The sequence below is a fragment of the Cherax quadricarinatus genome, chromosome 89 (genome assembly GCF_038502225.1).
Source record: "Cherax quadricarinatus isolate ZL_2023a chromosome 89, ASM3850222v1, whole genome shotgun sequence".
In the NCBI taxonomy this organism is placed as follows: Eukaryota; Metazoa; Arthropoda; class Malacostraca; order Decapoda; family Parastacidae; genus Cherax; species Cherax quadricarinatus.
Window position 1 is genome coordinate 5,125,482 of NC_091380.1, and position 27,914 is coordinate 5,153,395.

Here is a 27,914-nt window from a genome sequence, read left to right on the forward strand (position 1 = left end):
CTCTACAATAGCCCGGAACCTAACCTGCTGTATAAGCGGGGCTCTACAGTAGCCTGGAACCTAACCTGCTATATAAGTGGGGCCCTAAAATAGCCCAGAACCTAACCTGCTGTATAAACGGGGCTCTACAGTAGCCTGGGCCCTAACCTGCTATATAAGTGGGGCCCTACAATAGCCCGGAACCTAACCTGCTGTATAAGCGGGGCTCTACAGTAGCCTGGAACCTAACCTGCTGTATAAGTGGGGCCCTACAATAGCCTGGAACCTAACCTGCTGTATAAGCGGGGCTCTCCTGTATGATTGTCATTCCATTGTGACTGACTGGCACTTCACCTGCTCTAATATCTCCCTCGGCCAGAAATATTCAGTATTTTCTCAGTCCTGTTAAACTTATGCATTATTTTACAACTGAAGAACTGTGAATATGACAATGGTATACAATACCAACAAGTTGTCAAGTAAAACACTTGTGCAACAATTAGGCATCTGAATTGTAAAATGTTCTGCCTACATAGTAGGCTTCTCCAGTCAAGCACAGAGGCAGTAGAGACGATGTAATTGTTCTATCAAACTTGAAGACATAGTTTTGAGGTGGTCAGTCCCTCAACCTGGAGAAGAGTTCAGTTCCATGACCTGGAACAAGGTGGTCAGTCCCTGAGCCTGGAGAAGAGTTTAGCTCCATGGTCTGGAACAAGGTGGTCAGTCCCTCAGCCTGGAGAAGAGTTCAGCACCATGGTCTGGAACAAGGTGGTCAGTCCCTCAGCCTGGAGAAGAGTTCAGCACCATGATCTGGAACAAGGTGGTCAGTCCCTCAGCCTGGAGAAGAGTTCACCACCATGATCTGGAACAAGGTGGTCAGTCCCTCAGCCTGGAGAAGAGTTCAGCACCATGGTCTGGAACAAGATGGTCAGTCCCTCAGCCTGGAGAAGAGTTCTGCTCCATAGTCTAGAACAGTGTTCCAGATTGAGGGACTGACCACCTCAAACTATGTCTTTGAGGGTGATGGACTGATTACATTGTCTTCACATTTCCACTGCTGCTGCTGCCACCCACATATTCAACTGAAGAAGTCTACTGTTTAGGTGAAACATTTCACACTGTTGCACATTATTTTTGTTTTTATTAACACATCGGCCATTTCCCACCAAGGCAGGGTGGCCCAAAAAAAGAAAAACGTTCATCATCATTCACTCCATCACTGTCTTGTCAGAGGGGTGAGAGGGGTGCTTTACACTACAGTTATAAAACTGCAACATTAACACTCCTCCTTCAGAGTGCAGGCACTGTACCTCCCTCCTTCAGAGTGCAGGCACTGTGCCTCCCTCCTTCAGAGTGCAGGCACTGTACCTCCCTCCTTCAGAGTGCAGGCACTGTACCTCCCTCCTTCAGAGTGCAGGCACTGTACCTCCCTCCTTCAGAGTGCAGACACTGTACTTCCCTCCTTCAGAGTGCAGGCACTGTACCTCCCTCCTTCAGAGTGCAGGCACTGTACCTCCCTCCTTCAGAGTGCAGGCACTGTACCTCCCTCCTTCAGAGTGCAGACACTGTACTTCCCTCCTTCAGAGTGCAGACACTGTACCTCCCTCCTTCAGAGTGCAGGCACTGTACCTCCCTCCTTCAGAGTGCAGACACTGTACTTCCCTCCTTCAGAGTGCAGGCACTGTACCTCCCTCCTTCAGAGTGCAGGCACTGTACCTCCCTCCTTCAGAGTGCAGGCACTGTACCTCCCTCCTTCAGAGTGCAGGCACTGTACCTCCCTCCTTCAGAGTGCAGACACTGTACCTCCCTCCTTCAGAGTGCAGACACTGTACTTCCCTCCTTCAGAGTGCAGGCACTGTACCTCCCTCCTTCAGAGTGCAGGCACTGTACCTCCCTCCTTCAGAGTGCAGGCACTGTACCTCCCTCCTTCAGAGTGCAGGCACTGTACCTCCCTCCTTCAGAGTGCAGACACTGTACCTCCCTCCTTCAGAGTGCAGACACTGTACTTCCCTCCTTCAGAGTACAGGCACTGTACCTCCCTCCTTCAGAGTGCAGGCACTGTACCTCCCTCCTTCAGAGTGCAGGCACTGTACCTCCCTCCTTCAGAGTGCAGACACTGTACCTCCCTCCTTCAGAGTGCAGGCACTGTACCTCCTTCCTTCAGAGTGCAGACACTGTACCTCCCTCCTTCAGAGTGCAGGCACTGTACCTCCCTCCTTCAGAGTGCAGACACTGTACCTCCCTCCTTCAGAGTGCAGGCACTGTACCTCCCTCCTTCAGAGTGCAGACACTGTACCTCCCTCCTTCAGAGTGCAGGCACTGTACCTCCTTCCTTCAGAGTGCAGACACTGTACCTCCCTCCTTCAGAGTGCAGACACTGTACCTCCCTCCTTCAGAGTGCAGGCACTGTACCTCCCTCCTTCAGAGTGCAGACACTGTACTTCCCTCCTTCAGAGTGCAGGCACTGTACCTCCCTCCTTCAGAGTGCAGGCACTGTACCTCCCTCCTTCAGAGTGCAGGCACTGTACCTCCCTCCTTCAGAGTGCAGGCACTGTACCTCCCTCCTTCAGAGTGCAGGCACTGTACCTCCCTCCTTCAGAGTGCAGACACTGTACTTCCCTCCTTCAGAGTGCAGGCACTGTACCTCCCTCCTTCAGAGTGCAGGCACTGTACCTCCCTCCTTCAGAGTGCAGGCACTGTACCTCCCTCCTTCAGAGTGCAGGCACTGTACCTCCCTCCTTCAGAGTGCAGGCACTGTACCTCCCTCCTTCAGAGTGCAGGCACTGTACCTCCCTCCTTCAGAGTGCAGACACTGTACCTCCCTCCTTCAGAGTGCAGACACTGTACCTCCCTCCTTCAGAGTGCAGACACTGTACCTCCCTCCTTCAGAGTGCAGGCACTGTACCTCCTTCCTTCAGAGTGCAGACACTGTACCTCCCTCCTTCAGAGTGCAGGCACTGTACCTCCTTCCTTCAGAGTGCAGACACTGTACCTCCCTCCTTCAGAGTGCAGGCACTGTACCTCCCTCCTTCAGAGTGCAGACACTGTACTTCCCTCCTTCAGAGTGCAGGCACTGTACCTCCCTCCTTCAGAGTGCAGGCACTGTACCTCCCTCCTTCAGAGTGCAGGCACTGTACCTCCCTCCTTCAGAGTGCAGGCACTGTACCTCCCTCCTTCAGAGTGCAGGCACTGTACCTCCCTCCTTCAGAGTGCAGGCACTGTACCTCCCTCCTTCAGAGTGCAGGCACTGTACCTCCCTCCTTCAGAGTGCAGGCACTGTACCTCCCTCCTTCAGAGTGCAGACACTGTACCTCCCTCCTTCAGAGTGCAGACACTGTACCTCCCTCCTTCAGAGTGCAGACACTGTACCTCCCTCCTTCAGAGTGCAGGCACTGTACCTCCCTCCTTCAGAGTGCAGGCACTGTACCTCCCTCCTTCAGAGTGCAGGCACTGTACCTCCCTCCTTCAGAGTGCAGGCACTGTACCTCCCTCCTTCAGAGTGCAGGCACTGTACCTCCCTCCTTCAGAGTGCAGGCACTGTACCTCCCTCCTTCAGAGTGCAGGCACTGTACCTCCCTCCGTCAGAGTGCAGGCACTGTACCTCCCTCCGTCAGAGTGTAAACACACTGAAGGAATTGTTTTGTTGATTGAATTATAAAAGAAACACTTCACTTGAAACCGTATCCTCGCTAACAGAATCGTGATGAACTTCAAGAGTGACAAGCCACAAGGACTGAATTTCTATGCAAGTAGCATATTACTAACACTTTAACTGCTGAGGACTGAGACACAGTTGTAAGAGGGAGGATCAGACCTCCACCATTTCTTGTGCTGAATGATCCATAATGGTTTAGCTCATCACAAAATACACAAATGACCCTCACATAGGAAGGAGAAGCTTATGACAATGTTTCAATCCGACCGATCTGATTGATGGACTGAAACGTTTCAAGTTTCTGTCTATGTGTGGGTTATTTGTGTATTGTCCCAGTCACGGTATTGTGCCTTTTTGTTTTTCACAATATACAATACAGTCTCAAAGTGGCGTATATGACTGAGAGCTACTGGAAGATAAATGTCTGATCTTTGGTGGTAACTATTTAGTAATAGTACAGTGGTTCCCCCATATCCACGGTGGATGTGTTCCAAGACCTACCATGGATGCTCAACACTACGGATAGTGGCGAACACTATATATGTCGTTTTTTGTTTATATACCTATGATAAAGTTTAATTGATGAACTGATAATTCTCCACTAAATACTGTATTTCGCAGCTTATTAGACACATTTTTTTTTTCCATAAAATGTCTCCAAAAAGCAGCCTGTGTCCTATAAACTGAAGGGTCAGTGATGGGAGCTATAAGTTAGGGCTGTAACTCTCCCAGTTACATCCGATGCCGAGCCATTGAAACTAAAACAAGTCTTATGAGCTGCATCTTGTAAGCCGTGAAATACAGTAAGTGGAGAATTATCACTTTTTCACTGATAGGAAGAACTTCACAACTGTGGCTTTGAAGAACTGACAGTGTCACTTTTGCACTTTGTGGTTATTAGTAGTAAAAATTAAGGGTTATTTTAAGGCCACGATAAGTCACGGATAACTGAAACTGCGGAAACCGAACCTGCTGATGTGGGGGTTCTGCTGTATAGGGAATGATTTGTATTGTCTTCAGTTATCATTATGATTTGTTTTTCTTTTCTTTTAAGCATTTGTTAGTTAAATTTAAGGACGGAAATGTTAGAAGTGCTGTGAGGTGAAAGGAATCACTGACGAGAATAAGGATATGAAACTTATGCTGTAGGAGAGCTGAAGATGTATGATAGTGATGCTGGAGGTGCAAGATACAGAGACATGTCTTGCAAGACGCTGGTGGATGCAGTGAGGAGGTGCAAGATACAGAGACGTGTCTTGCAAGACGCTGGTGGATGCAGTGAGGAGGTGCAAGATACAGAGACGTGTCTTGCAAGACACTGGTGGATGCAGTGAGGAGGTGCAAGATACAGAGACGTGTCTTGCAAGACACTGGTGGATGCAGTGAGGAGGTGCAAGATACAGAGACATGTCTTGCAAGACACTGGTGGATGCAGTGAGGAGGTGCAAGATACAGAGACATGTCTTGCAAGACACTGGTGGATGCAGTGAGGAGGTGCAAGATACAGAGACATGTCTTGCAAGACACTGGTGGATGCAGTGAGGAGGTGCAAGATACAGAGACATGTCTTGCAAGACACTGGTGGATGCAGTGAGGAGGTGCAAGATACAGAGACATGTCTTGCAAGACACTGGTGGATGCAGTGAGGAGGTGCAAGATACAGAGACATGTCTTGCAAGACGCTGGTGGATGCAGTGAGGAGGTGCAAGATACAGAGACATGTCTTGCAAGACACTGGTGGATGCAGTGAGGAGGTGCAAGATACAGAGACATGTCTTGCAAGACGCTGGTGGATGCAGTGAATGAGTTCTTGTAAGAAACATGTTTTACACAAGGTATTGTTTGGAGTATTTTTGATAGCATGAGAAGCATTTGTTTTTTTTTACACAGTGTGTTACAAGGTTAGGTTTAGGTTGCTAACTTTATTTACAAGCTAAGAGCTCTTACCTACATCAGCTCATTTGAAAGCATTTTTATTGTTATGAGACACAAATAGGGAATGAGATGAAGTTTTGAGCTCCCACTTTATACATTGACTTTTGAGGAACTGCTGTAATGTTTTTGTCAACTTGCTATGAGTTAACGATACAATTAAATGGGACCCAAGGCTACAGTGTATCCAATTTATGCTGCTGAGGTGAATTTTGGGGTCATTTAGGATGGTCTTGGAAACTTTTACAGTTATTAACAGACAGAAATGGTAGTAAAGATACTAGATAAATACAAGGTAGAACAATACACAGATAACCCTCACATAGGAGAAAAAACACATGACCACATTTCAGTCCGACTTGGACCAGTGACTAGTCAGACCAATGGTTATTTCTATATTGTTCCAGTCACGGTATTGCGACTTATTATTCTTGACAAGATAGAACTCATCTTCATGTTAAACAAAATGCTGCCTTGCGTACTATTCCTAGACGAGCAGTCGTGAATGTCAGCTGGTGTGTTGCCGTGAATCCTAAACACCACTGTTACCATATACAAGTGCCACTTAACTTACAAAGGGATTACATTCTGATGAACTTGTCACAAGTCAAAAATATCCTAAGTCGAATATGAATATGATATGCTAAATAAATAAGTAAATAAATAACTACAGGTGCTCCTTGACTTAGTGGTGTTACGTTCCAACGAACCCATTGTAAGTTGAAGTTATCGTAAACCAAATATGAACATAATATACTAAATAAATAAATAACTATTGTAACTGAATAAGTAAACAAATAATTACTGTAACTAAATACTGTACCGGTATTGAAAATAAATAATTGAATGCAAGTTACAGACTTGCCGCCTTTGTGCTGGGTAATTATCTCGAGTTTCATCTCCACGGTACTTGCTTTTGCACCAACGTAAAGTTGAAATATTGTAAGTTGAGGAGCACCTGTCTGTGATTGGGAAATACCCTTACTTCACTTGGCTCTTGTAGTTACCATGGAGGTGGAGGCTGCAACAGCTGTGTTGTGTGGATGTAACAGTTGCATGTAGGTGCACATCCCTTTATTGGAAACCCTTGGCCCTCTATTGTTTTGAATTTCAGACTTTCGAATTTCAGAATGATTCTCAATGCTACCATGTGGCAGCGTAACCCAGCACAGAGATGACTGACGCTCCACACATTGTGAAAAAACTACGGTTTTCGGAACTTTTCGAATTTCAGAATTTCTGATAAAGGGATGTGGACCTGTATTTACTATGTTGTTAGAAGAATGTTGCTTCATTTGTGGCTAGAATTAGTTGGTGATATTAATCTTTTGCATTCTTTTACTGGAAAGAATAATAGGATTTGTTATACACATGCATTTTCTTGTAAAAAATCTATTAGATACACTCATATAACTGACGTCTTCATGTAACTGATATCTTTTATGCTATTTTAAAAGAAAGATGCAATATTCCTTATTATATTTTTTAATATACAGTATCCCAATTTGAAGAGACATGTTAAGTAGGTTTTTCTTCTATTTACATTTAGTAATTTATACAGGAGGAGGGGTTACTAGCTCCTTGCTCCCCGCACTGTTGTATTTAAAAAAATAATTAAATAGGGCATCATTTTGGGATTTTCCATTCACATTATGCACCCCAGTTATTGATAGAATTACTCATCATAAATTGTTCGTCTTCAGGTGTGCCTTGGCCCAAGGAACGACCGAGAGATCTGCGACTACAAATAACCAACATTGTCCGGTCGCCTACCCATGATTCCCCAAAGACAACCACTGCACTTCCTCATATAATATCTCACACTTCAACTATGGAGTCTAGATCGTCACCCGAAAAACGCATGACTCCGGAGAAGAGAAAAAGTCGTGGCAGTAGCACCGAGGAGAACGAGGAGAAGAGGAGGAGTTGTGAGGCAGACACCCAGTGGATGCCACCCAGACAGTCGATCAGTATAGGCTCAGGTGAGACACCAATGGGAGTAGAGGCATTTACCTATTGGGCCATCCTAAGAAGAACACGTTACCAGCAATATCCAGTACAGGTGGTCCTTGACTTACGATGAGGTTACATTTTGACAAACCCATCAAAAGTTGAAAATATTGTAATCGAATATGATATGCTAAATAAATAAGCAAATAAATAACTACTGTAACTAAATACAGTATTGAAAAATAAGTAAATGAATACAAGTTACGAACTTGCCGCCTTCATGTTGGATAATTATCTTACGTTTCATCTCAGAAGTAATTGCTCTTGCATCATCATAAAGTCAAATCATCGTAAGTTGAAGAGCACCTGTACAGGGGTCCCCAGCTAACAGACGAGTGGTTTTTCCTGTCGTCCAAACATAGAAACGAGTTGTTTGTCATGCAGAATCCTCTTCCCTGTAGTTAACAATAGCATCGAGGATGGTTGTGCATCACAGCACTTTCCTAAATGTGGCTCAGTATTCATAAACAAATGTTTGTTTTATTTCTTAAGAGTCTTGTTCATAATTGGGAATAAAGTTTTTCTTGTTATGTTTAACCCTTAATCTGTCCAAACGTAGATCTACGTTTTTTTTTACATAATGTAAAATCGAATGTAGATCTACGTTTAGACAGTTTAAGGGTTAATGGGGAGATTCGCAGTTTGGACATCTCCACTGCCTCCAATCATCTCCTTCCTGCAACATTGACCACCCATATTTCACACCCATATAAGAGTGTTGGTACCACTACTCTCATACATTCCCCTTTTACTTTCCATGGATAATGTTCTGTCTCTGTAGATGCTTCAATGCCCCACCCATGAAACATGCTCAGTAAGTCACTTTCATGATTACGTTTGCCCGAAATACGCTGCATAACCATAGGCTTTCTGCATGCACAACCAAATGTCACCCATCCCTGTACAAACATTGTATCATGTCCTGTAGCTCAGTTGCTAGTGCACTCAGCTCACACCCTGAGGTACATGGTTTGATCCCTCGTACAGGTGGAAACATTAGGATGTGTTCTTAAAAGACCTGCTGTCCATGTTCACCTAGCAGTAAAATAGGTACCTGGGTGTTAGTGGACTGGTGTGGGTTGTATCCTGGGAACAAAATTGACCTAATTTGCCTGAAATGTATAGTAGTAAGTCATTGATGTCAGCTATGGTCTCTATAAGTTGTATCATGTACTTGTAGAAATAAAGATATTATTATTATTATTATTATTATTATTTTTATTATTATTCTTATTCTTGACTACACTTTAATGGCAATGAATATTTGAATGGATGTTCTGTTTTCAGTTCTTTAATTTTGAGAAAAGAAATAATGTAATTAGTGTAGAAGTGTCTTGAATATGAGTGAAATTAGAAACACCTCAGATAGTCTCCCAAAAAAAAAATATTTGGTAAGTTTGTTGATAATAGTGCTATATTTATTTATTATAATAGTAATTTGTAAGTACTCAGTTGTTCACATCTAATGAGATATGTCATAGTATAATCACTCCTGCATTCAATAACTAATGTACTTGTAAAGATATACTATATCGGCAGATACAGGACAAGGCGATGGCTTATTTTAAAATATTATAGTCTCAAAAAATAATATTTTTTAAGACTTCTCAGGCAAGCAAGCAGTGGAAATTAAAAAGCATCCTAGCACAAGTTTAAGAGACATGAGTCATGAGTACAAGCAAATTCACTGACTGATTATATTATTGTATGTATGGGGGAAGCTTTAAACCCACAGGGAGGGGTTATACCTGAGGAATGGGTGGTATAACCCACACACAGGAGGAAGAAACTTACGACGATGTTTGGGTCTGACTTGGGCCCTTAACACAGTTAATGGTCCAAGTCGGACCCAAACATCGTCATGAGTTTGTTTCCTCTATGTGCGGGTTATTTGTGTATTTTTACAGTCACGGTATTGTGACATTTTATTCTTAAATGGGAGTTAATAAGGTTTTATCCAGAGATTTTTATCCAGAAGGTTTTATCCGGAAGGTTTTATCCAGAGGTTTTATCCAGTGGGCACACAAGAAGTGTTGCAAAGTGAATTTCATCCTGCAACAGATGTCATCTTTATGAGACTAAAATGGACATCATTTATAGACCGAAATATACAGGCCTATGTTTTACCTTCTGTTTATTTTCTCCAAGTGAATATCTCTTTCAGGAAGGGAAACCTTGATACTGCTGAAAGGTTATTGATCTTGGAAGTTGAAGGTACTCTTTTCTTCCTGGGATCAAACCTGGTTGCCTCTACGGCATTTTCCGGCATATATGATGCACGAGCATGTAGGACAGTGTTTCCGAGCAGTTGTAACATAACGTTAGTAAACAACTGCTAAAGCGTAACCTGAAACCTATTCTTGACCCTGACCTTGAGTATTTAAGGCCCAGGGTGATTTTCCAAGACTTTTTTGTGGGAAAAAGTGAATCTTATATGCCAGAAAATGCAGTAATTTTCCATGTATATAATCCCTATGGGTTTAACACTTTCCCATGAATATAATAAGATCAGTGGGTTTACCTACACCATTAATTTTGTCATGACATGGGTAAATGCCATTAATGCAATGGCTGTAGTAAATGTCTGTGGCTTGGCCATTTACATCACTCTTAGAACATTAGAGCCCAGCCTTCCCATCTCCCAGTCCTGGACCTGTTACTAGCTGTGTTCAGTCGGCATAACCCTCAAGTCTTCTTCCTGTTGGTGCTGGCATAGGTCTAGTGTCCCTGGAGCGTGGAAAAAGGGATCAGCCTCGAACCCACAGGTAGGCCAGTTGGTCTTGCTAAAGGCTGAGGCTTCAGTAAGGCAGACTCACTTCAAGGTAGCAGAGGCCCTTGTGGCATATACCGTATCTTACTGCAAAAGAGATGCTGCAGTGTCGAGGACGTCGCCCCTGTTCAGATTGGCTAAATTTTGGAAATAAAAGATATACAATACTATGGCCTCCAAGACACTAGGTAAATTTTTGAGACTTATTTTGGAAGAAAAATGGCATTTTCAATGCCGTAAAATACGGTATTTGCGCTCCTTATGTTTGGCTTCTACACTGATATATTTGTCTTGAAAATATCAGTCAAGTTTAAAGTATATTGTTTTTTAACTGAGTAATGTACATAAAGTAACGAGTGAAAAAGTCAGTTTAATGAACCTCAGTTTAATGGACTTTGGAAATGTGGGACAGAATCCACGGGGTCAGTTGACTGAGAAAGAGCAAACAAAGTCCGTTGGTCACAGAATTGCCCATTCTTGTTACAGTCACAACAAAATAATCTCGCCTCTGTTCACCATAGTTGTCAAAACTGGACCGACCCCTCTCCCCCTCTATTAGTCCATTAAATCGGGAGTTTACTGTATATAATTGCTTCATTTTGCAATATCCACTTACGTGGTAACACTTCTGGACTGCCATTGACATATTAAGTTGAATTCACCACATAAGTCAAATTTGAGTTGGTATTCACTGCATAAGTCAAATTTGAGTTGATATTCACCTCATAAGTCAAGTCGAAGGAGGAAGTGACTCTGCCTTGCACGAGCAGTGGCACGTAGTTTCAAGCACAGGTACACAGCAGCATCACTGACGGGATATACTGTCTCCTCCACTCTCTTGGTTTGGTCTTTGCATACTTGTAGCTCACTTCTTGGTTAACTAAATGACTGGTTGGTTAATTGGGCCTGAAGCCCATTGGCTACTCAACAGGTCATTAGGGCTGCATGTCACCTGTTCACCACCAGTCAAGACTACTTGAATACCTTAAAAAGGGAGTAAAGGAAATTCTCAGTGTATATACACTGAGGGATAGACACATCTTAGTGTATATTCCTTCACTTCAATGTATATACACTGAGGGATAGGCACCTCAACATGTATATACCTTCACTTCAGTGTATATACACTGAGGGATAGGCACCTCAACATGTATATACCTTCACTTCAATATACGTATATACACTTCACTTTTGTGCGAAGTTATTCACATGCTAGTTAATTCACTAGTATTACAGGTGGAATTCAAGTGAACTATTTTTAATTATACTCTTTAAGGCATTTTTTGTTACTGCATTATTATCAATTATTATTATTATTATTACCAATTATTATTATTATTATTATCAGTTATTATTATTATCAATTATTGTCATTATTATTATTGTTATTATTATTATTGTTATTGTTAGTATATTATTATTATCTGGTTATCTAGGTAACCAGTTAGAAAAATTTTTGTATCTTAAGTATAATAACAAAATTTATTTGCTGTAGAACTCATTACAATAAGTCAACTTAATTATCAAAAATCGTACTTATCAAAGTGAGTGAACATTTACCTTTCTACTAAAAAAGTAAAATAGTCTCAGCTTAAAAAAAACAATAAAAAGCGAAAGATGACCAAAAAAATACTTGAAAGGCCTCTGGAAAAGACATCGGTTTCTTACTTCGAAGGCTTTTTGTTTTCTTCCTTAAAGTTGTCAGTCCCAGCACCACTAGGGGTCATATCTCTATGTACAGCACATAACATCACGTTATTTTGTCTTGGCGAGTCTTCTCTATCGGCCATAGTTATCTTTACAGGTATTTTGAGGTATAATGTCTGCCCCAAACCAAAATGGACTCTCTAGCATTGTTGAAATATGGTATAAAATACAGCCTCTCCTCACTTAACGACGGAGTTCCGTTCCCAAGACCAAGTCATTAAACGAGTATGTCACTAAGTGAGGAGAGGCTGTATTGACAAGTTGATGAGTAAGATACATACAGCAGTTGGAGATATTGATGAACTGATAGACTGATAGCATCATCCTTTCTCATCACTACTGCTGCCTACAGTACATACTCCTCTGTATTTGACTGACGAAGCCTATTGCATAGGCAAAACATTTCACCAATAAATATACCCAACTGTTCCCCACGTGTCTTACCCTGTACAGCACAGGTGCGCCTTGACTTAAGATATTTCGACTACGATGGTGCAAAAGCAGTTACTTTGGAGGTGAAACTTGAGATAATTACCCAGCCTGAAGGCAGCAGGTCTCTGACTTATATACATTTATTGTATTTCGCAGCTTATGAAAGGTGACTTATAAGACTCGTTTAGTTTCAATGGCTCGGCATTCGACGTAACTGGGAGGGCTACAGCCCACCCCACACCCCAGATTTATAACTCCCATCACCGACCTTCAGAGTATAGGACGCAGGCTGGTTTTTGGAGACATTTTATGGAAAAAATGCGTCTAATGTGCTGTGAAATACAGTATTTACCATTCAATTCTGGTATTTAGTTACAGTAATTATTTGTTTATCTGCTTATACAGTGATGGTAGTTATTTATTTGCTTATTATTTATATTCGACTTACAATATTTTTGTCTCATGACGGGTTTCTTAGAACGTAACCCCATCATAAGTCAAAAAACACTTGTATATATACAGTATCTGTAGTTACTTTTTCAAAACTGATCCAAGGCTTTTATAACTTCTGTGTGAATACAGTATCTAATAAAATAATCTTTTATTTTAAGGCATAGTTGGTTACCTTATTTAGTTTGCATTATTTAATATCAGTACAATTTTTTTTTTTATGCTTGATCTGGTTTTTATATTATTGCAACATTGCATTTCTTTGGTGAAACAATTGTAACTTTAGTGCAATAATATCTAAGAGATATGATACTTTGACTTCACATTAATGGGTTTTTAAACTAAATATTTTGATTTTAGCGAAACCAGGAATCCAAAAAATCTTGAATTATAAGCATTTTCGATTAAAAGTGTGCTAATCAACATACAGTGGACCCCCGCATAACGATTACCTCCAAATGCGACCAATTATGTAAGTGTATTTATGTAAGTGCGTTTGTACGTGTATGTTTGGGGGTCTGAAATGGACTAATCTACTTCACAATATTCCTTATGGGAATAAATTCGGTCAGTACTGGCACCTGAACATACTTCTGGAGTGAAAAAATATCGTTAACCGGGGGTCCACTGTATTTTAGATAAAATAAAAAAAATGGTATCTATATTAATTTCTTGTAACACATTTCCATGGGGTAGTTTTTTGTAAATGCGATTGACGAAGTAAATTAAAATTGAATAGCAAGCGGAAGGGTCTTTGTATTGTGTGATATTCAATTTTGAATGGACTTTTCAGTTTTCCTTACAAGGATGACACTGTAGAGGAGAGTTATAAGAGAGGTGACTGTATTTTTGGTTTTCTAAAGGCACTTCTCAATTAACATCTACTTAAGAAAGTTTGTGACGAGTTGGAAGCTCTGGAGATTAACACGAGCTGGAAGGTAAGTAGGTGCCTGGGACTGGTGTGGGTCGCATCCTGGGTGTTAGTGGACTGGTGTGGGTCGCATCCTGGGTGTTAGTGGACTGGTGTGGGTCACATCCTGGGTGTTAGTGGACTGGTGTGGGTCGCATCCTGGGTGTTAGTGGACTGGTGTGGGTCGCATCCTGGGTGTTAGTGGACTGGTGTGGGTTGCATCCTAGGTGTTAGTGGACTTGTGTGGGTCACATCCTGGGTGTTAGTGGACTGGTGTGGGTCGCATCCTGGGTGTTAGTGGACTGGTGTGGGTCTCATCCTGGGTGTTAGTGGACTGGTGTGGGTCACATCCTGGGTGTTAGTGGACTGGTGTGGGTCACATCCTGGGTGTTAGTGGAATGGTGTGGGTCACATCCTGGGTGTTGATGGACTGGTGTGGGTGGTATCCTGGGTGTTAGTGGACTGGTGTATATCACATCCTGGGTGTTAGTGGACTGGTGTGGGTCACATCCAGGGTGTTAGTGGACTGGTGTGGGTCACATCCTGGGTGTTAGTGGACTGGTATGGGTCACATCCTGGGTGTTAGTGGACTGGTGTGGATCACATCCTGGGTGTTAGTGCACTGGTGTGGGTCACATCCTGTGTACTCACCTAGTTGTACTCACCTAGTTGAGGTTGCGGGGGTCGAGTCCGAGCTCCTGGCCCCGCCTCTTCACTGATCGCTACTAGGTCACTCTCCCTGAGCCGTGAGCTTTATCATACCTCTGCTTAAAGCTATGTATGGATCCTGCCTCCACTACATCGCAAACTATTCCACTTACTGACTACTCTGTGGCTGAAGAAATACTTCCTAACATCCCTGTGATTCATCTGTGTCTTCAGCTTCCAACTGTGTCCTCTTGTTACTGTGTCCAATCTCTGGAACATCCTGTCTTTGTCCACCTTGTCAATTCCTCTCAGTATTTTGTATGTCGTTATCATGTCCCCCCTATCTCTCCTGTGTGTTGGTGGACTGGTGTGGGTGGTATCCTGGGTGTTAGTGGGCTGGTGTGGGTGGCATCCTGGGTGTTAGTGGACTGGTGTGGGTGGCATCCTGGGTGTTAGTAGACTGGTGTGGGTCACATCCTGGGTGTTAGTGGACTGGTGTGGGTGGCATCCTGGGTGCTAGTGGACTGGTGTGGGTCACATCCTGGGTGTTAGTGGACTGGGGTGGGTCACATCCTGGGTGTTAATGGACTGGTGTGGGTCACATCCTGGGTGTTAGTGGACTGGTGTGGGCCACATCCTGGGTGTTAGTGGACTGGTGTGGGCTGCATCCTGGGTGTTAGTGGTCTGGTGTGGGTCACATTCTGGGTGTTAGTGGACTGGTGTGGGTCACATCCTGGGTGTTAGTGGACTGGTGTGGGTGGCATCCTGGGTGTTAGTGAACTGATGTGGGTCACATCCTGGGTGTTAGTGGACTGGTGTGGGTCACATCCTGGGTGTTAGTGGACTGGTGTGGGTCACATCCTGGGTGTTAGTAGACTGGTGTGGGTCACATCCTGGGTGTTAGTAGACTGGTGTGGGTCACATCCTGGGTGTGAGTGGACTGGTGTGGGTCACATCCTGGGTGTTAGTGGACTGGTGTGGGTCACATCCTGGGTGTTAGTGGACTGGTGTGGGTCACATCCTGGGTGTTAGTGGACTGGTGTGGGTCGCATCCTGGGTGTTAGTGGACTGTTGTGGGTCACATCCTGGGTGTTAGTGGACTGGTGTGGGTCACATCCTGGGTGTTAGTGGACTGGTGTGGGTCGCATCCTGGGTGTTAGTGGACTGGTGTGGGTCACATCCTGGGTGTTAGTGGACTGGTGTGGGTCACATCCTGGGTGTTAGTGGACTGGTGTGGGTCGCATCCTGGGTGTTAGTGGACTGGTGTGGGACGCATCCTGGGTGTTAGTGGACTGGTGTGGGTCACATCCTGGGTGTTAGTGGACTGGTGTGGGTCACATCCTGGGTGTTAGTGGACTGGTGTGGGTCACATCCTGGGTGTTAGTGGACTGGTGTGGGTCACATCCTGGGTGTTAGTGGACTGGTGTGGGTCGCATCCTGGGTGTTAGTGGACTGGTGTGGGTCACATCCTGGGTGTTAGTGGACTGTTGTGGGTCACCTCCTGGGTGTTCGTGGACTGGTGTGGGTCACATCCTGGGTGTTAGTGGACTGGTGTGGGTCACATCCTGGGTGTTAGTGGACTGGTGTGGGTCACATCCTGGGTGTTAGTGGACTGGTGTGGGTCACATCCTGGGTGTTAGTGGACTGGTGTGGGTCACATCCTGGGTGTTAGTGGACTGGTGTGGGTCGCATCCTGGGTGTTAGTGGACTGGTGTGGGTCACATCCTGGGTGTTAGTGGACTGGTGTGGGTGGCATCCTGGATGTTAGTGGACTGGTGTGGGTCGCATCCTGGGTGTTAGTGGACTGGTGTGGGTCACATCCTGGGTGTTAGTGGAGTGGTGTGGGTCACATCCTGGGTGTTAGTGGACTGGTGTGGGTCACATCCTGGGTGTTAGTGGACTGGTGTGGGTGGCATCCTGGGTGTTAGTGGACTGGTGTGGGCCACATCCTGGGTGTTGGTGGACTGGTGTGGGTGGTATCCTGGGTGTTGGTGGACTGGTGTGGGTGGTATCCTATGTGTTGGTGGACTGGTGTGGGTGGCATCCTGGGTGTTAGTGGACTGGTGTGGGTGGCATCCTGGGTGTTAGTGGACTGGTGTGGGTGGCATGCTCGGTGTTAGTGGACTGGTGTGGGTCACATCCTGGGTGTTAGTGGACTGGTGTGGGTCACATCCTGGGTGTTAATGGACTGGTGTGGGTCACATCCTGGGTGTTAGTGGACTGGTGTGGGTCGCATCCTGGGTATTAGTGGACTGGTGTGGGTGGCATCCTGGGTGTTAGTGGGCTGGTGTGGGTGGCATCCTGGGTGTTAGTGGACTGGTGTGGGTCACATCCTGGGTATTAGTGGACTGGTGTGGGAGGTATCCTGGGTGTTAGTGGGCTGGTGTGGGTGGCATCCTGGGTGTTAGTGGACTGGGGTGGGTCACATCCTGGGTGTTAGTGGACTGGTGTGGGTGGCATCCTGGGTGTTAGTGGGCTGGTGTGGGTGGCATCCTGGGTGTTAGTGGGCTGATGTGGGTCACATCCTGGGTGTTAGTGGACTGTTGTGGGTCACATCCTGGGTGTTAATGGACTGGTGTGGGTCACATCCTGGGTGTTAGTTGACTGGTGTGGGTGGCATCCTGGGTGTTAGTGGTCTGGTGTGGGTCACATCCTGGGTGTTAGTGGACTGGTATAGGTGGCATCCTGGGTGTTAGTGGACTGGTGTGGGTCACATCCTGGGTGTTAGTGGACTGGTGTATGTCACATCCTGGGTGTTAGTGGACTGGTGTGGGTCACATCCTGGGTGTTAGTGGACTGGTGTGGGTCACATCCTGGGTGTTAGTGGACTGGTGTGGGTCACATCCTGGGTGTTAGTGGACTGGTGTGGGTCGCATCCTGGGTGTTAGTGGTCTGGTGTGGGTCACATCCTGGGTGTTAGTGGACTGGTGTGGGTCACATCCTGGGTGTTAGTGGACTGGTGTGGGTCACATCCTGGGTGTTAGTGGATTGGTGTGGGTGGCATCCTGGGTGTTAGTGGACTGGTGTGGGTCACATCCTGGGTGTTAGTGGACTGGTGTGGGTCACATCCTGGGTGTTAGTGGACTGGTGTGGGTGGCATCCTGGGTGTTAGTGGGCTGGTGTGGGTGGCATCCTGCGTGTTAGTGGGCTGGTGTGGGTCACATCCTGGGTGTTAGTGGACTGTTGTGGGTCACATCCTGGGTGTTAATGGACTGGTGTGGGTCACATCCTGGGTGTTAGTTGACTGGTGTGGGTGGCATCCTGGGTGTTAGTGGTCTGGTGTGGGTCACGTCCTGGGTGTTAGTGGACTTGTGTGGGTGGCATCCTGGGTGTTAGTGGACTGGTGTGGGTCACATCCTGGGTGTTAGTGGACTGGTGTATGTCACATCCTGGGTGTTAGTGGACTGGTGTGGGTCACATCCTGGGTGTTAGTGGACTGGTGTGGGTCACATCCTGGGTGTTAGTGGACTGGTGTGGGTCACATCCTGGGTTTTAGTGGTCTGGTGTGGGTCACATCCTGGGTGTTAGTGGACTGGTGTGGGTCACATCCTGGGTGTTAGTGGACTGGTGTGGGTCACATCCTGGGTGTTAGTGGATTGGTGTGGGTGGCATCCTGGGTGTTAGTGGACTGGTGTGGGTCACATCCTGGGTGTTAGTGGACTGGTGTGGGTCACATCCTGGGTGTTAGTGGACTGGTGTGGGTGGCATCCTGGGGGACAAGATTAAAGGACCACAATGGAAATAAGACAATCCTTGATGATGCACTGACTTTCTTGGGTTAATCCTGGGTGGCTAACACTCCCTACCCTGGGTTATCCTGGGTGGCTAACACTCCCTACCCTGGGTTATCCTGGGTGGCTAACACTCCCTACCCTGGGTTATCCTGGGTGGCTAACACTCCCTACCCTGGGTTATCCTGGGTGGCTAACACTCCCTACCCTGGGTTATCCTGGGTGGCTAACACTCCCTACCCTGGGTTATCCTGGGTGGCTAACACTCCCTACCCTGGGTTATCCTGGGTGGCTAACACTCCCTACCCTGGGTTATCCTGGGTGGATAACACTCCCTACCCTGGGTTATCCTGGGTGGCTAACACTCCCTACCCTGGGTTATCCTGGGTGGCTAACACTCCCTACCCTGGGTTATCCTGGGTGGCTGACACTCCCTACCCTGGGTTATCCTGGATGGCTAACACTCCCTACTCTGGGTTATCCTGGGTGGCTAACACTCCCTACCCTGGGTTATCCTGGATGGCTAACACTCCCTACTCTGGGTTATCCTGGATGGCTAACCCTCCCTACCCTGGGTTATCCTGGCATGCCAACCCTCCCTACCTTGAGTTGTCCTGGATGGCTAACACTCCCTACCCGTGGGTTATCCTGGGTGGCTAACACTGCCTACCCCAGGTTATCCTGGGTGGCTAACACTGCCTACCCCAGGTTATCCTGGGAGGCTAACACTGCCTACCCCAGGTTATCCTGGGAGGCTAACACTGCCTACCCCAGGTTATCCTGGGAGGCTAACACTGCCTACCCCAGGTTATCCTGGGAAGCTAACACTGCCTACCCCAGGTTATCCTGGGAAGCTAACACTGCCTACCCCATGTTATCCTGGGAAGCTAACACTGCCTACTCCAGGTTATCCTGGGAAGCTAACACTGCCTACCCCAGGTTATCCTGGGAGTGTATCACTGTCTACCCCAGGTTATCCTGGGAGGGTATCACTGTCTACCCCAGGTTATCCTGGGAGTGTATCACTGTCTACCCCAGGTTATCCTGGGAGGGTATCACTGTCTACCCCAGGTTATCCTGGGAGGGTATCACTGTCTACCCCAGGTTATCCTGGGAGGGTATCACTGTCTACCCCAGGTTATCCTGGGAGGGTATCTCTGTCTACCCCTGGTTATCCTGGGAGGGTATCACTGTCTACCCCAGGTTATCCTGGGAGGGTATCACTGTCTACCCCAGGTTATCCTGGGAGGGTATCACTGTCTACCCCAGGTTATCCTGGGTCATACAGTATAGCTGTTACAACATGGAAATCTAGAGTCATTAAACTATAATGCTAACCAAACGCTTTTCATTACACTATAGTAGGACCCCATATCCACAGGGATGTGTTCCAAGGATCTGCCACAGATCCCAAAACTGCAGATAGTAACAAACCTTATATATAAGTCCTATACATACCTATTATGAAGTTTAATTGATAAATTACGAACAATAAGTGGGAATTATCACTTAACAGGAACCACTTTGTGGCTTCTCTTAGGCTTTGAAGTACATACAGTGGATCCCCACTTTACGATATTATTTCATTCCAGAAGTATGTTCAGGTGCCAGTACTGAACGAATTTGTTCCCATAAGGAATATTGTGAATTAGATTAGTCCATTTCAGACCCCCAAACATACACGTACAAACGCACTTACATAAATACACTTACATAATTGGTCGCATTGGGAGCTGATCGTAAAGCGAGGGTCCACTGTACAGCCTCTCCTCACTTAACGACGGAGTTCCGTTCCTAAGACCACATTGATAAACGAATTCATCACTAAGCGAGGAGTATACTATAATGGTAGTGGGTTTGTATCAACTATCTTTGATATTGTTTTAATGTCTCATTTGCACCATTTATAACATTTCTGGTATATTCTAAATGTTTGTACAGTATTATTTTTTTATTTTTTATTATCACACCGGCCGATTCCCACCAAGGCAGGGTGGCCCGAAAAAGAAAAACTTTCACCATCATTCACTCCATCACTGTCTTGCCAGAAGGGTGCTTTACACTACAGTTTTTAAACTGCAACATTAACACCCCTCCTTCAGAGTGCAGGCACTGTACTTCCCATCTCCAGGACTCAAGTCCGGCCTGCCGGTTTCCCTGAATCCCTTCATAAATGTTACTTTGCTCACACTCCAACAGCACGTCAAGTATTAAAAACCATTTGTCTCCATTCACTCCTATCAAACACGCTCACGCATGCCTGCTGGAAGTCCAAGCCCCTCGCACACAAAACCTCCTTTACCCCCTCCCTCCAACCCTTCCTAGGCCGACCCCTACCCCGCCTTCCTTCCACTACAGACTGATACACTCTTGAAGTCATTCTGTTTCGCTCCATTCTCTCTACATGTCCGAACCACCTCAACAACCCTTCCTCAGCCCTCTGGACAACAGTTTTGGTAATCCCGCACCTCCTCCTAACTTCCAAACTACGAATTCTCTGCATTATATTCACACCACACATTGCCCTCAGACATGACATCTCCACTGCCTCCAGCCTTCTCCTCGCTGCAACATTCATCACCCACGCTTCACACCCATATAAGAGCGTTGGTAAAACTATACTCTCATACATTCCCCTCTTTGCCTCCAAGGACAAAGTTCTTTGTCTCCACAGACTCCTAAGTGCACCACTCACTCTTTTTCCCTCATCAATTCTATGATTCACCTCGTCTTTCATAGACCCATCTGCTGACACGTCCACTCCCAAATATCTGAATACGTTCACCTCCTCCATACTCTCTCCCTCCAATCTGATATTCAATCTTTCATCACCTAATCTTTTTGTTATCCTCATAACCTTACTCTTTCCTGTATTCACCTTTAATTTTCTTCTTTTGCACACCCTACCAAATTCATCCACCAATCTCTGCAACTTCTCTTCAGAATCTCCCAAGAGCACAGTGTCATCAGCAAAGAGCAGCTGTGACAACTCCCACTTTGTGTGTGATTCTTTATCTTTTAACTCCACGCCTCTTGCCAAGACCCTCGCATTTACTTCTCTTACAACCCCATCTATAAATATATTAAACAACCACGGTGACATCACACATCCTTGTCTAAGGCCTACTTTTACTGGGAAAAAATTTCCCTCTTTCCTACATACTCTAACTTGAGCCTCACTATCCTCGTAAAAACTCTTCACTGCTTTCAGTAACCTACCTCCTACACCATACACTTGCAACATCTGCCACATTGCCCCCCTATCCACCCTGTCATACGCCTTTTCCAAATCCATAAATGCCACAAAGACCTCTTTAGCCTTATCTAAATACTGTTCACTTATATGTTTCACTGTAAACACCTGGTCCACACACCCCCTACCTTTCCTAAAGCCTCCTTGTTCATCTGCTATCCTATTCTCCGTCTTACTCTTAATTCTTTCAATTATAACTCTACCATACACTTTACCAGGTACACTCAACAGACTTATCCCCCTATAATTTTTGCACTCTCTTTTATCCCCTTTGCCTTTATACAAAGGAACTATGCATGCTCTCTGCCAATCCCTAGGTACCTTACCTTCTTCCATACATTTATTAAATAATTGCACCAACCACTCCAAAACTATATCCCCACCTGCTTTTAACATTTCTATCTTTATCCCATCAATCCCGGCTGCCTTACCCCCTTTCATTTTACCTACTGCCTCACGAACTTCCCCCACACTCACAACTGGCTCTTCCTCACGCCTACAAGATGTTATTCCTCCTTGCCCTATACACGAAATCACAGCTTCCCTATCTTCATCAACATTTAACAATTCCTCAAAATATTCCTTCCATCTTCCCAATACCTCTAACTCTCCATTTAATAACTCTCCTCTCCTATTTTTAACTGACAAATCCATTTGTTCTCTAGGCTTTCTTAACTTGTTAATCTCACTCCAAAACTTTTTCTTATTTTCAACAAAATTTGTTGATAACATCTCACCCACTCTCTCATTTGCTCTCTTTTTACATTGCTTCACCACTCTCTTAACTTCTCTCTTTTTCTCCATATACTCTTCCCTCCTTGCATCACTTCTACTTTGTAAAAACTTCTCATATGCTAACTTTTTCTCCCTTACTACTCTCTTTACATCATCATTCCACCAATCGCTCCTCTTCCCTCCTGCACCCACTTTCCTGTAACCACAAACTTCTGCTGAACACTCTAACACTACATTTTTAAACCTACCCCATACCTCTTCGACCCCATTGCCTATGCTCTCATTAGCCCATCTATCCTCCAATAGCTGTTTATATCTTACCCTAACTGCCTCCTCTTTTAGTTTATAAACCTTCACCTCTCTCTTCCCTGATGCTTCTATTCTCCTTGTATCCCATCTACCTTTTACTCTCAGTGTAGCTACAACTAGAAAGTGATCTGATATATCTGTGGCCCCTCTATAAACATGTACATCCTGAAGTCTACTCAACAGTCTTTTATCTACCAATACATAATCCAACAAACTACTGTCATTTCGCCCTACATCATATCGTGTATACTTATTTATCCTCTTTTTCTTAAAATATGTATTACCTATAACTAAACCCCTTTCTATACAAAGTTCAATCAAAGGGCTCCCATTATCATTTACACCTGGCACCCCAAACTTACCTACCACACCCTCTCTAAAAGTTTCTCCTACTTTAGCATTCAAGTCCCCTACCACAATTACTCTCTCACTTGGTTCAAAGGCTCCTATACATTCACTTAACATCTCCCAAAATCTCTCTCTCTCCTCTGCATTCCTCTCTTCTCCAGGTGCATACACGCTTATTATGACCCACTTCTCGCATCCAACCTTTACTTTAATCCACATAATTCTTGAATTTACACATTCATATTCTCTTTTCTCCTTCCATAACTGATCATTTAACATTACATTACAGTAATGTACTGTATATTGTAATAAACAGAATAGAGGAAATCTGCTGTAATGTACATTATTTAGGTATGTATACTGGTCAGAGAGTCCATCGTAAGTCCAAGGCATCAGTAAACGAGTACATCGCTAAGTGACGAGACGGTGTATTTCCACCATCAATACTTTAGTTCTCTGAGGCCATTATTAAGCAAAATTAAGGGTTATTTTCAGGCCGCGGTAAACCGTGGATAACTGAAGCTGTGGAGGCCAGACCTGCAGATACTGTGGACCTACTGTACTATACTTTTATTTCTGCCGAGCAGTCTCGGTTTAAAATTTCATTTCACAAAAGTGATCCGGTCTTGGAGTATATCACCGGTAAATCACACCAACAAGTATGTGAATAGGACACTGTGTGGGATTTATAGCTTAATAATTTATATAGAAAAATTTTTTTTAGCTTAAACTAACGTATTTTTGTATGTAAGTTTATTACATCTCTCGTTCGGTACATTTTATTAAGCCGTGAAATAATTTATTTTTATGATTGCATCTTTGTTCCGTTTACTTTTGCAAGAGTTGCAACTTTAAGTATGATAAGCTTTTTTTATTAACTAAACATTAACGAGATTTATTTTAATTACTATTGAAGTACATTGTGATTTTTTAAGTAATGTCAGGAATGTGTACCACAGATTAAACCATCTCTTGTATTACTCATCATGCACAGTGCACAGCATTCTGCACAGCACAAGGCATTCTGCACCGTGCACTGCATATAACATACTGCATCTTGCACTATCAAGGAACACATGGTGTGGTGTTTCGATGGATTGTTTTGCATCTATTGCAACAATTGCAAGACTTACTAACCAACTTGAATTATCACTGTAATATGTATTCTAGGTTAGTATACATATACAGTGGACCCCCGCTTTACGATCAGCTCCCAATGCGACCAATTATGTAAGTGTATTTATGTAAGTGCGTTTGTACGTGTATGTTTGGGGGACTGAAATGGACTAATCTAATTCACAATATTCCTTATGGGAACAAATTCGTTCAGTAATGGCACCTGAACATACTTCTGGAATGAAATAATATCGTAAGCCGGGGGTCCACTGTATACACAAACCGTCATTATTATTGTGTATTAATTACTGATAATGGTTTTGACTGTACTTTTAATTTATATATAATCATGTTATACATTGAAAATGAAAATGTTTATTTCCTTGCAAAGCTTAAACTACAGTTAAAATATTGCAACATGCAACATTAACACCCCTCCTTCAGAGTGCAGGCACTGTACTTCCCATCTCCAGGACTCAAGTCCGGCCTGCCGGTTTCCCTGAATCCCTTCATAAATGTTACTTTGCTCACACTCCAACAGCACATCAAGTCCTAAAAACCATTTGTCTCCATTCGCTTCTGTCTAACACGCTCCTGCGTGCTTGCTGGAAGTCCAAGTCCCTCGCACACAAAACCTTCTTTACCCCCTCCCTCCAACCTTTCCTAGGCTGACCTCTACCCCGCCTTCCCTCCACTACAAATTTATACACTCTCGAAGTCATTCTATTTTGTCCTATCCTCTCTACATGTCCAAACCACCTCAACAACCCTTCCTCAGCCCACTGGATATTAGTTTTGGTAATCCTGCACCTCCTCCTAATTCCCAAACTATGAATTCTCTGCATTATATTCACACCACACTGCTTCACACCCATGGAAAAGCATTGGTATAACTAAACTCTCATTCATTCCCCTCTTTGCTAACATGGACAAAGTTCTTTGTCTCCACAGACTCTTCAGTGCACCACTCACCTTTTTCCCCTTGTCAGTTGTATTATTCACCTCGTCTTTCATAGACCCATGTGCTGACACGTCCACTCCTAAATATCTGAATACATTCACCTCCTCCATACTCTCTCCCTCCAACCTGATATCCAGTCTTTCATTACCTAATTTTTTGTTATCCTCATCGCCTTACTCTTTCCTATATTCACTTTCAGTTTTCTTCTTTTACATACCCTACCAAACTGTGTATGTAAAATAACCACGGTGAAAAAATAGTGCAATTCCAAGGCTTGGTTACAAGTACTTCTGACAGTTTGGCAGACACACAGATTGACCGATGTTGTAGTAGCCAGGCTTAGGCTTGGTTACAAGTACTTCTGACAGTTTGGCAGACACACAGATTGACCGATGTTGTAGTAGCCAGGCTTAGGCTTGGTTACAAGTACTTCTGACAGTTTGGCAGACACACAGATTGACCGATGTTGTAGTAGCCAGACTTAGGCTTGGGTACAAGTACTTCTGACAGTTTGGCAGACACACAGATTGACCGATGTTGTAGTAGCCAGGCTTGGGCTTGGTTACAAGTACTTCTGACAGTTTGGCAGACAAACAGATTGACCGATGTTGTAGTAGCCAGGCTTAGGCTTGGTTGCAAGTACTTCTGACAGTTTGGCAGACACACAGATTGACCAATGTTGTAGTAGCCAGGCTTAGGCTTTGTTACAAGTACTTCTGACAGTTTGGCAGACACACAGATTGACCGATGTTGTAGTAGCCAGGCTTAGGCTTGGGTACAAGTACTTCTGGCAGTTTAACAGACACACACAGTGACTGGTGTTGTAGTAGCCAGGCTTGGGCTTGGTTACACGTACTTCTGGCAGTTTAACAGACACACACAGTGACTGGTGTTGTAGTAGCCAGGCTTGGGCTTGGTTACACGTACTTCTGGCAGTTTAACAGACACACACAGTGACTGGTGTTGTAGTAGCCAGGCTTGGGCTTGGGTACAAGTACTTCTGACACTTTGGCAGACACACAGATTGACCGATGTTGTAGTAGCCAGGCTTAGGGTTGGGTACAAGTACTTCTGACAGTTTGGCAGACACACAGATTGACCGATGTTGTAGTAGCCAGGCTTAGGCTTGGTTACAAGTACTTCTGACAGTTTGGCAGACACACAGATTGACTGATGTTGTAGTAGCCAGGCTTAGGCTTGGTTACAAGTACTTCTGACAGTTTGGCAGACACACAGATTGACTGATGTTGTAGTAGCCAGGCTTAGGCTTGGTTACAAGTACTTCTGGGAGTTTGGTAGACACAGATAATGATAAAACCAAATACAAAATACGTAGCTGGCACTATGGTCACTATATTGCACACCATGTGCTTAATTGTTCATTTATTGAGAAATACAGAGATAGACAGTACAGTAATCCCTTATATCCATGGGGGATACATTCCAAGACCTACTGTGGATACCTGAAACAATGGATATTAGCGAACTTTATATACAAGTCATTTTCATTTACATACATACCTATGATAAAGTTTGATTGATAAATTACGCACAATAAGTGCATAATGGGAAGTAATTCATGGCTTCCCATAGGCTTTGAATATTGACAGCATCACTGCTTGTGCACATTGGGGTCATTATTTAGCAAAATTAAGGGTTATTTTTCAGGCTATGGTAAACCACGGATAACTGAAATCGTTGAAACTAAATAAGCAGACGCGGGGCTTTACTGTGTAATAACCCGTGTGACACGTCAAGATATCTTATTAATGGAAATAAAATACCAGATATATTAAGCAAATGTCCTAAATTTGCTTGTAACTGATAAAGTGAACTATAGGCCTAGGAACTAGGCCCCTATTGGGGCCTAGTTCTTAGGCCTTTTGTCTGTCCATATACTCTTGCACTACCACCCATAAAGTGGATATGGGGTGCACAATAAATTAGCCACTTTGGTGGCAAAATATAAATCTAATCTAAATCTTTTGCTATTTATCACAAAAGTGCTTGATGTGAGAAATCACAAAAGCACTTGGAATTTCACCATTTTTCACTGTGGTTATTTTGCATATTGTGATATTATTTGTTTATTGTGATCCTATTGTGTCTTGTGTATATTAATCAAACTACAGCCTCTCCTCACTTAGCGATGTACTTGTTTACTGATGCCTTGGACATACAGTGGGCTCTCTGACCAGTATACATACCTAAATAATTTATATTAGAGCTGATATCCTCTCTTCTGTTTATTACAATATACAGTACACTACCATATAAACATTTAAAAATATACCAGAAATGTTATAAAAGGTGCAACAGTGACATTAAAACAATATTAAAGATGGTTGACACAAACCCACCACCATTATAGTATGTTCCTCACTTAGTGATAAATTCATTTACCGACGTGTTAGGAACAGAACTCCACCATTAACCCTTTGAGGGTTTCGGACGTACTAGTACGGCTTACGACCCAGGGTTTTTGACGTACTAGTACGCCTAAATTCTAGCGCCCTCAAATCTAGTGGGAGAAAGCTGGTAGGCCTTCATATGAAAGAATGGGTCTATGTGGTCAGTGTGTACAGTCTACAAAAATTCCTGCAGCACACAGTGCATAATGAGAAAAAAAAAACTTTGACCGTTTTTTTGGAATAAAACAGCGACTTTGCACTGTATTTTCGTATGGTATTTATTGTTGTATTCTAGTTTTCTTGGTCTCATTTTATAGAATGGAAGACATATTACAGAAATTGAGATGATTTTGACTGGTTTTACAATGAAAGATACCTTGAAATTGAGCTCAAAGTAGCAGAAATGTTCGATTTTTACCAAACTTCAAAAGTAAACAAATCGTGCCAAGCGTGCAATACACGTCAACTGGTGAGTCTAATATTCTTTCACAAGTGCACCAATAATATTTATACCATTTTTTACACTAATGCAGTAGTCTGCATAACAGTAAATCTTA

General features: G+C 44.1%; 1 protein-coding gene across 7 annotated transcripts in view; it reads left to right on the forward strand.

Moving 5' to 3' along the window:
* LOC128697206 (uncharacterized) overlaps nucleotides 1-27,914 on the forward strand; it is a 142,225-nt gene that overhangs the window by 94,492 nt on the left and 19,819 nt on the right. For 6 of the 7 annotated variants that reach the window (XR_011394560.1, XR_011394558.1, XR_011394559.1 and 3 more), the window contains exon 11: nucleotides 7,270-7,548. Coding sequence is in view for 2 of the 7 variants with exons in the window: in XM_070104112.1 (XP_069960213.1) it covers nucleotides 7,270-7,548 (279 nt within the window). In the remaining 5 variants the exon portion in view is untranslated. Of the gene's footprint in view, nucleotides 1-7,269; nucleotides 7,549-10,292; nucleotides 10,342-27,914 lie in introns of all 7 variants that reach the window. The other variant, XM_070104114.1, reaches the window with a different exon arrangement.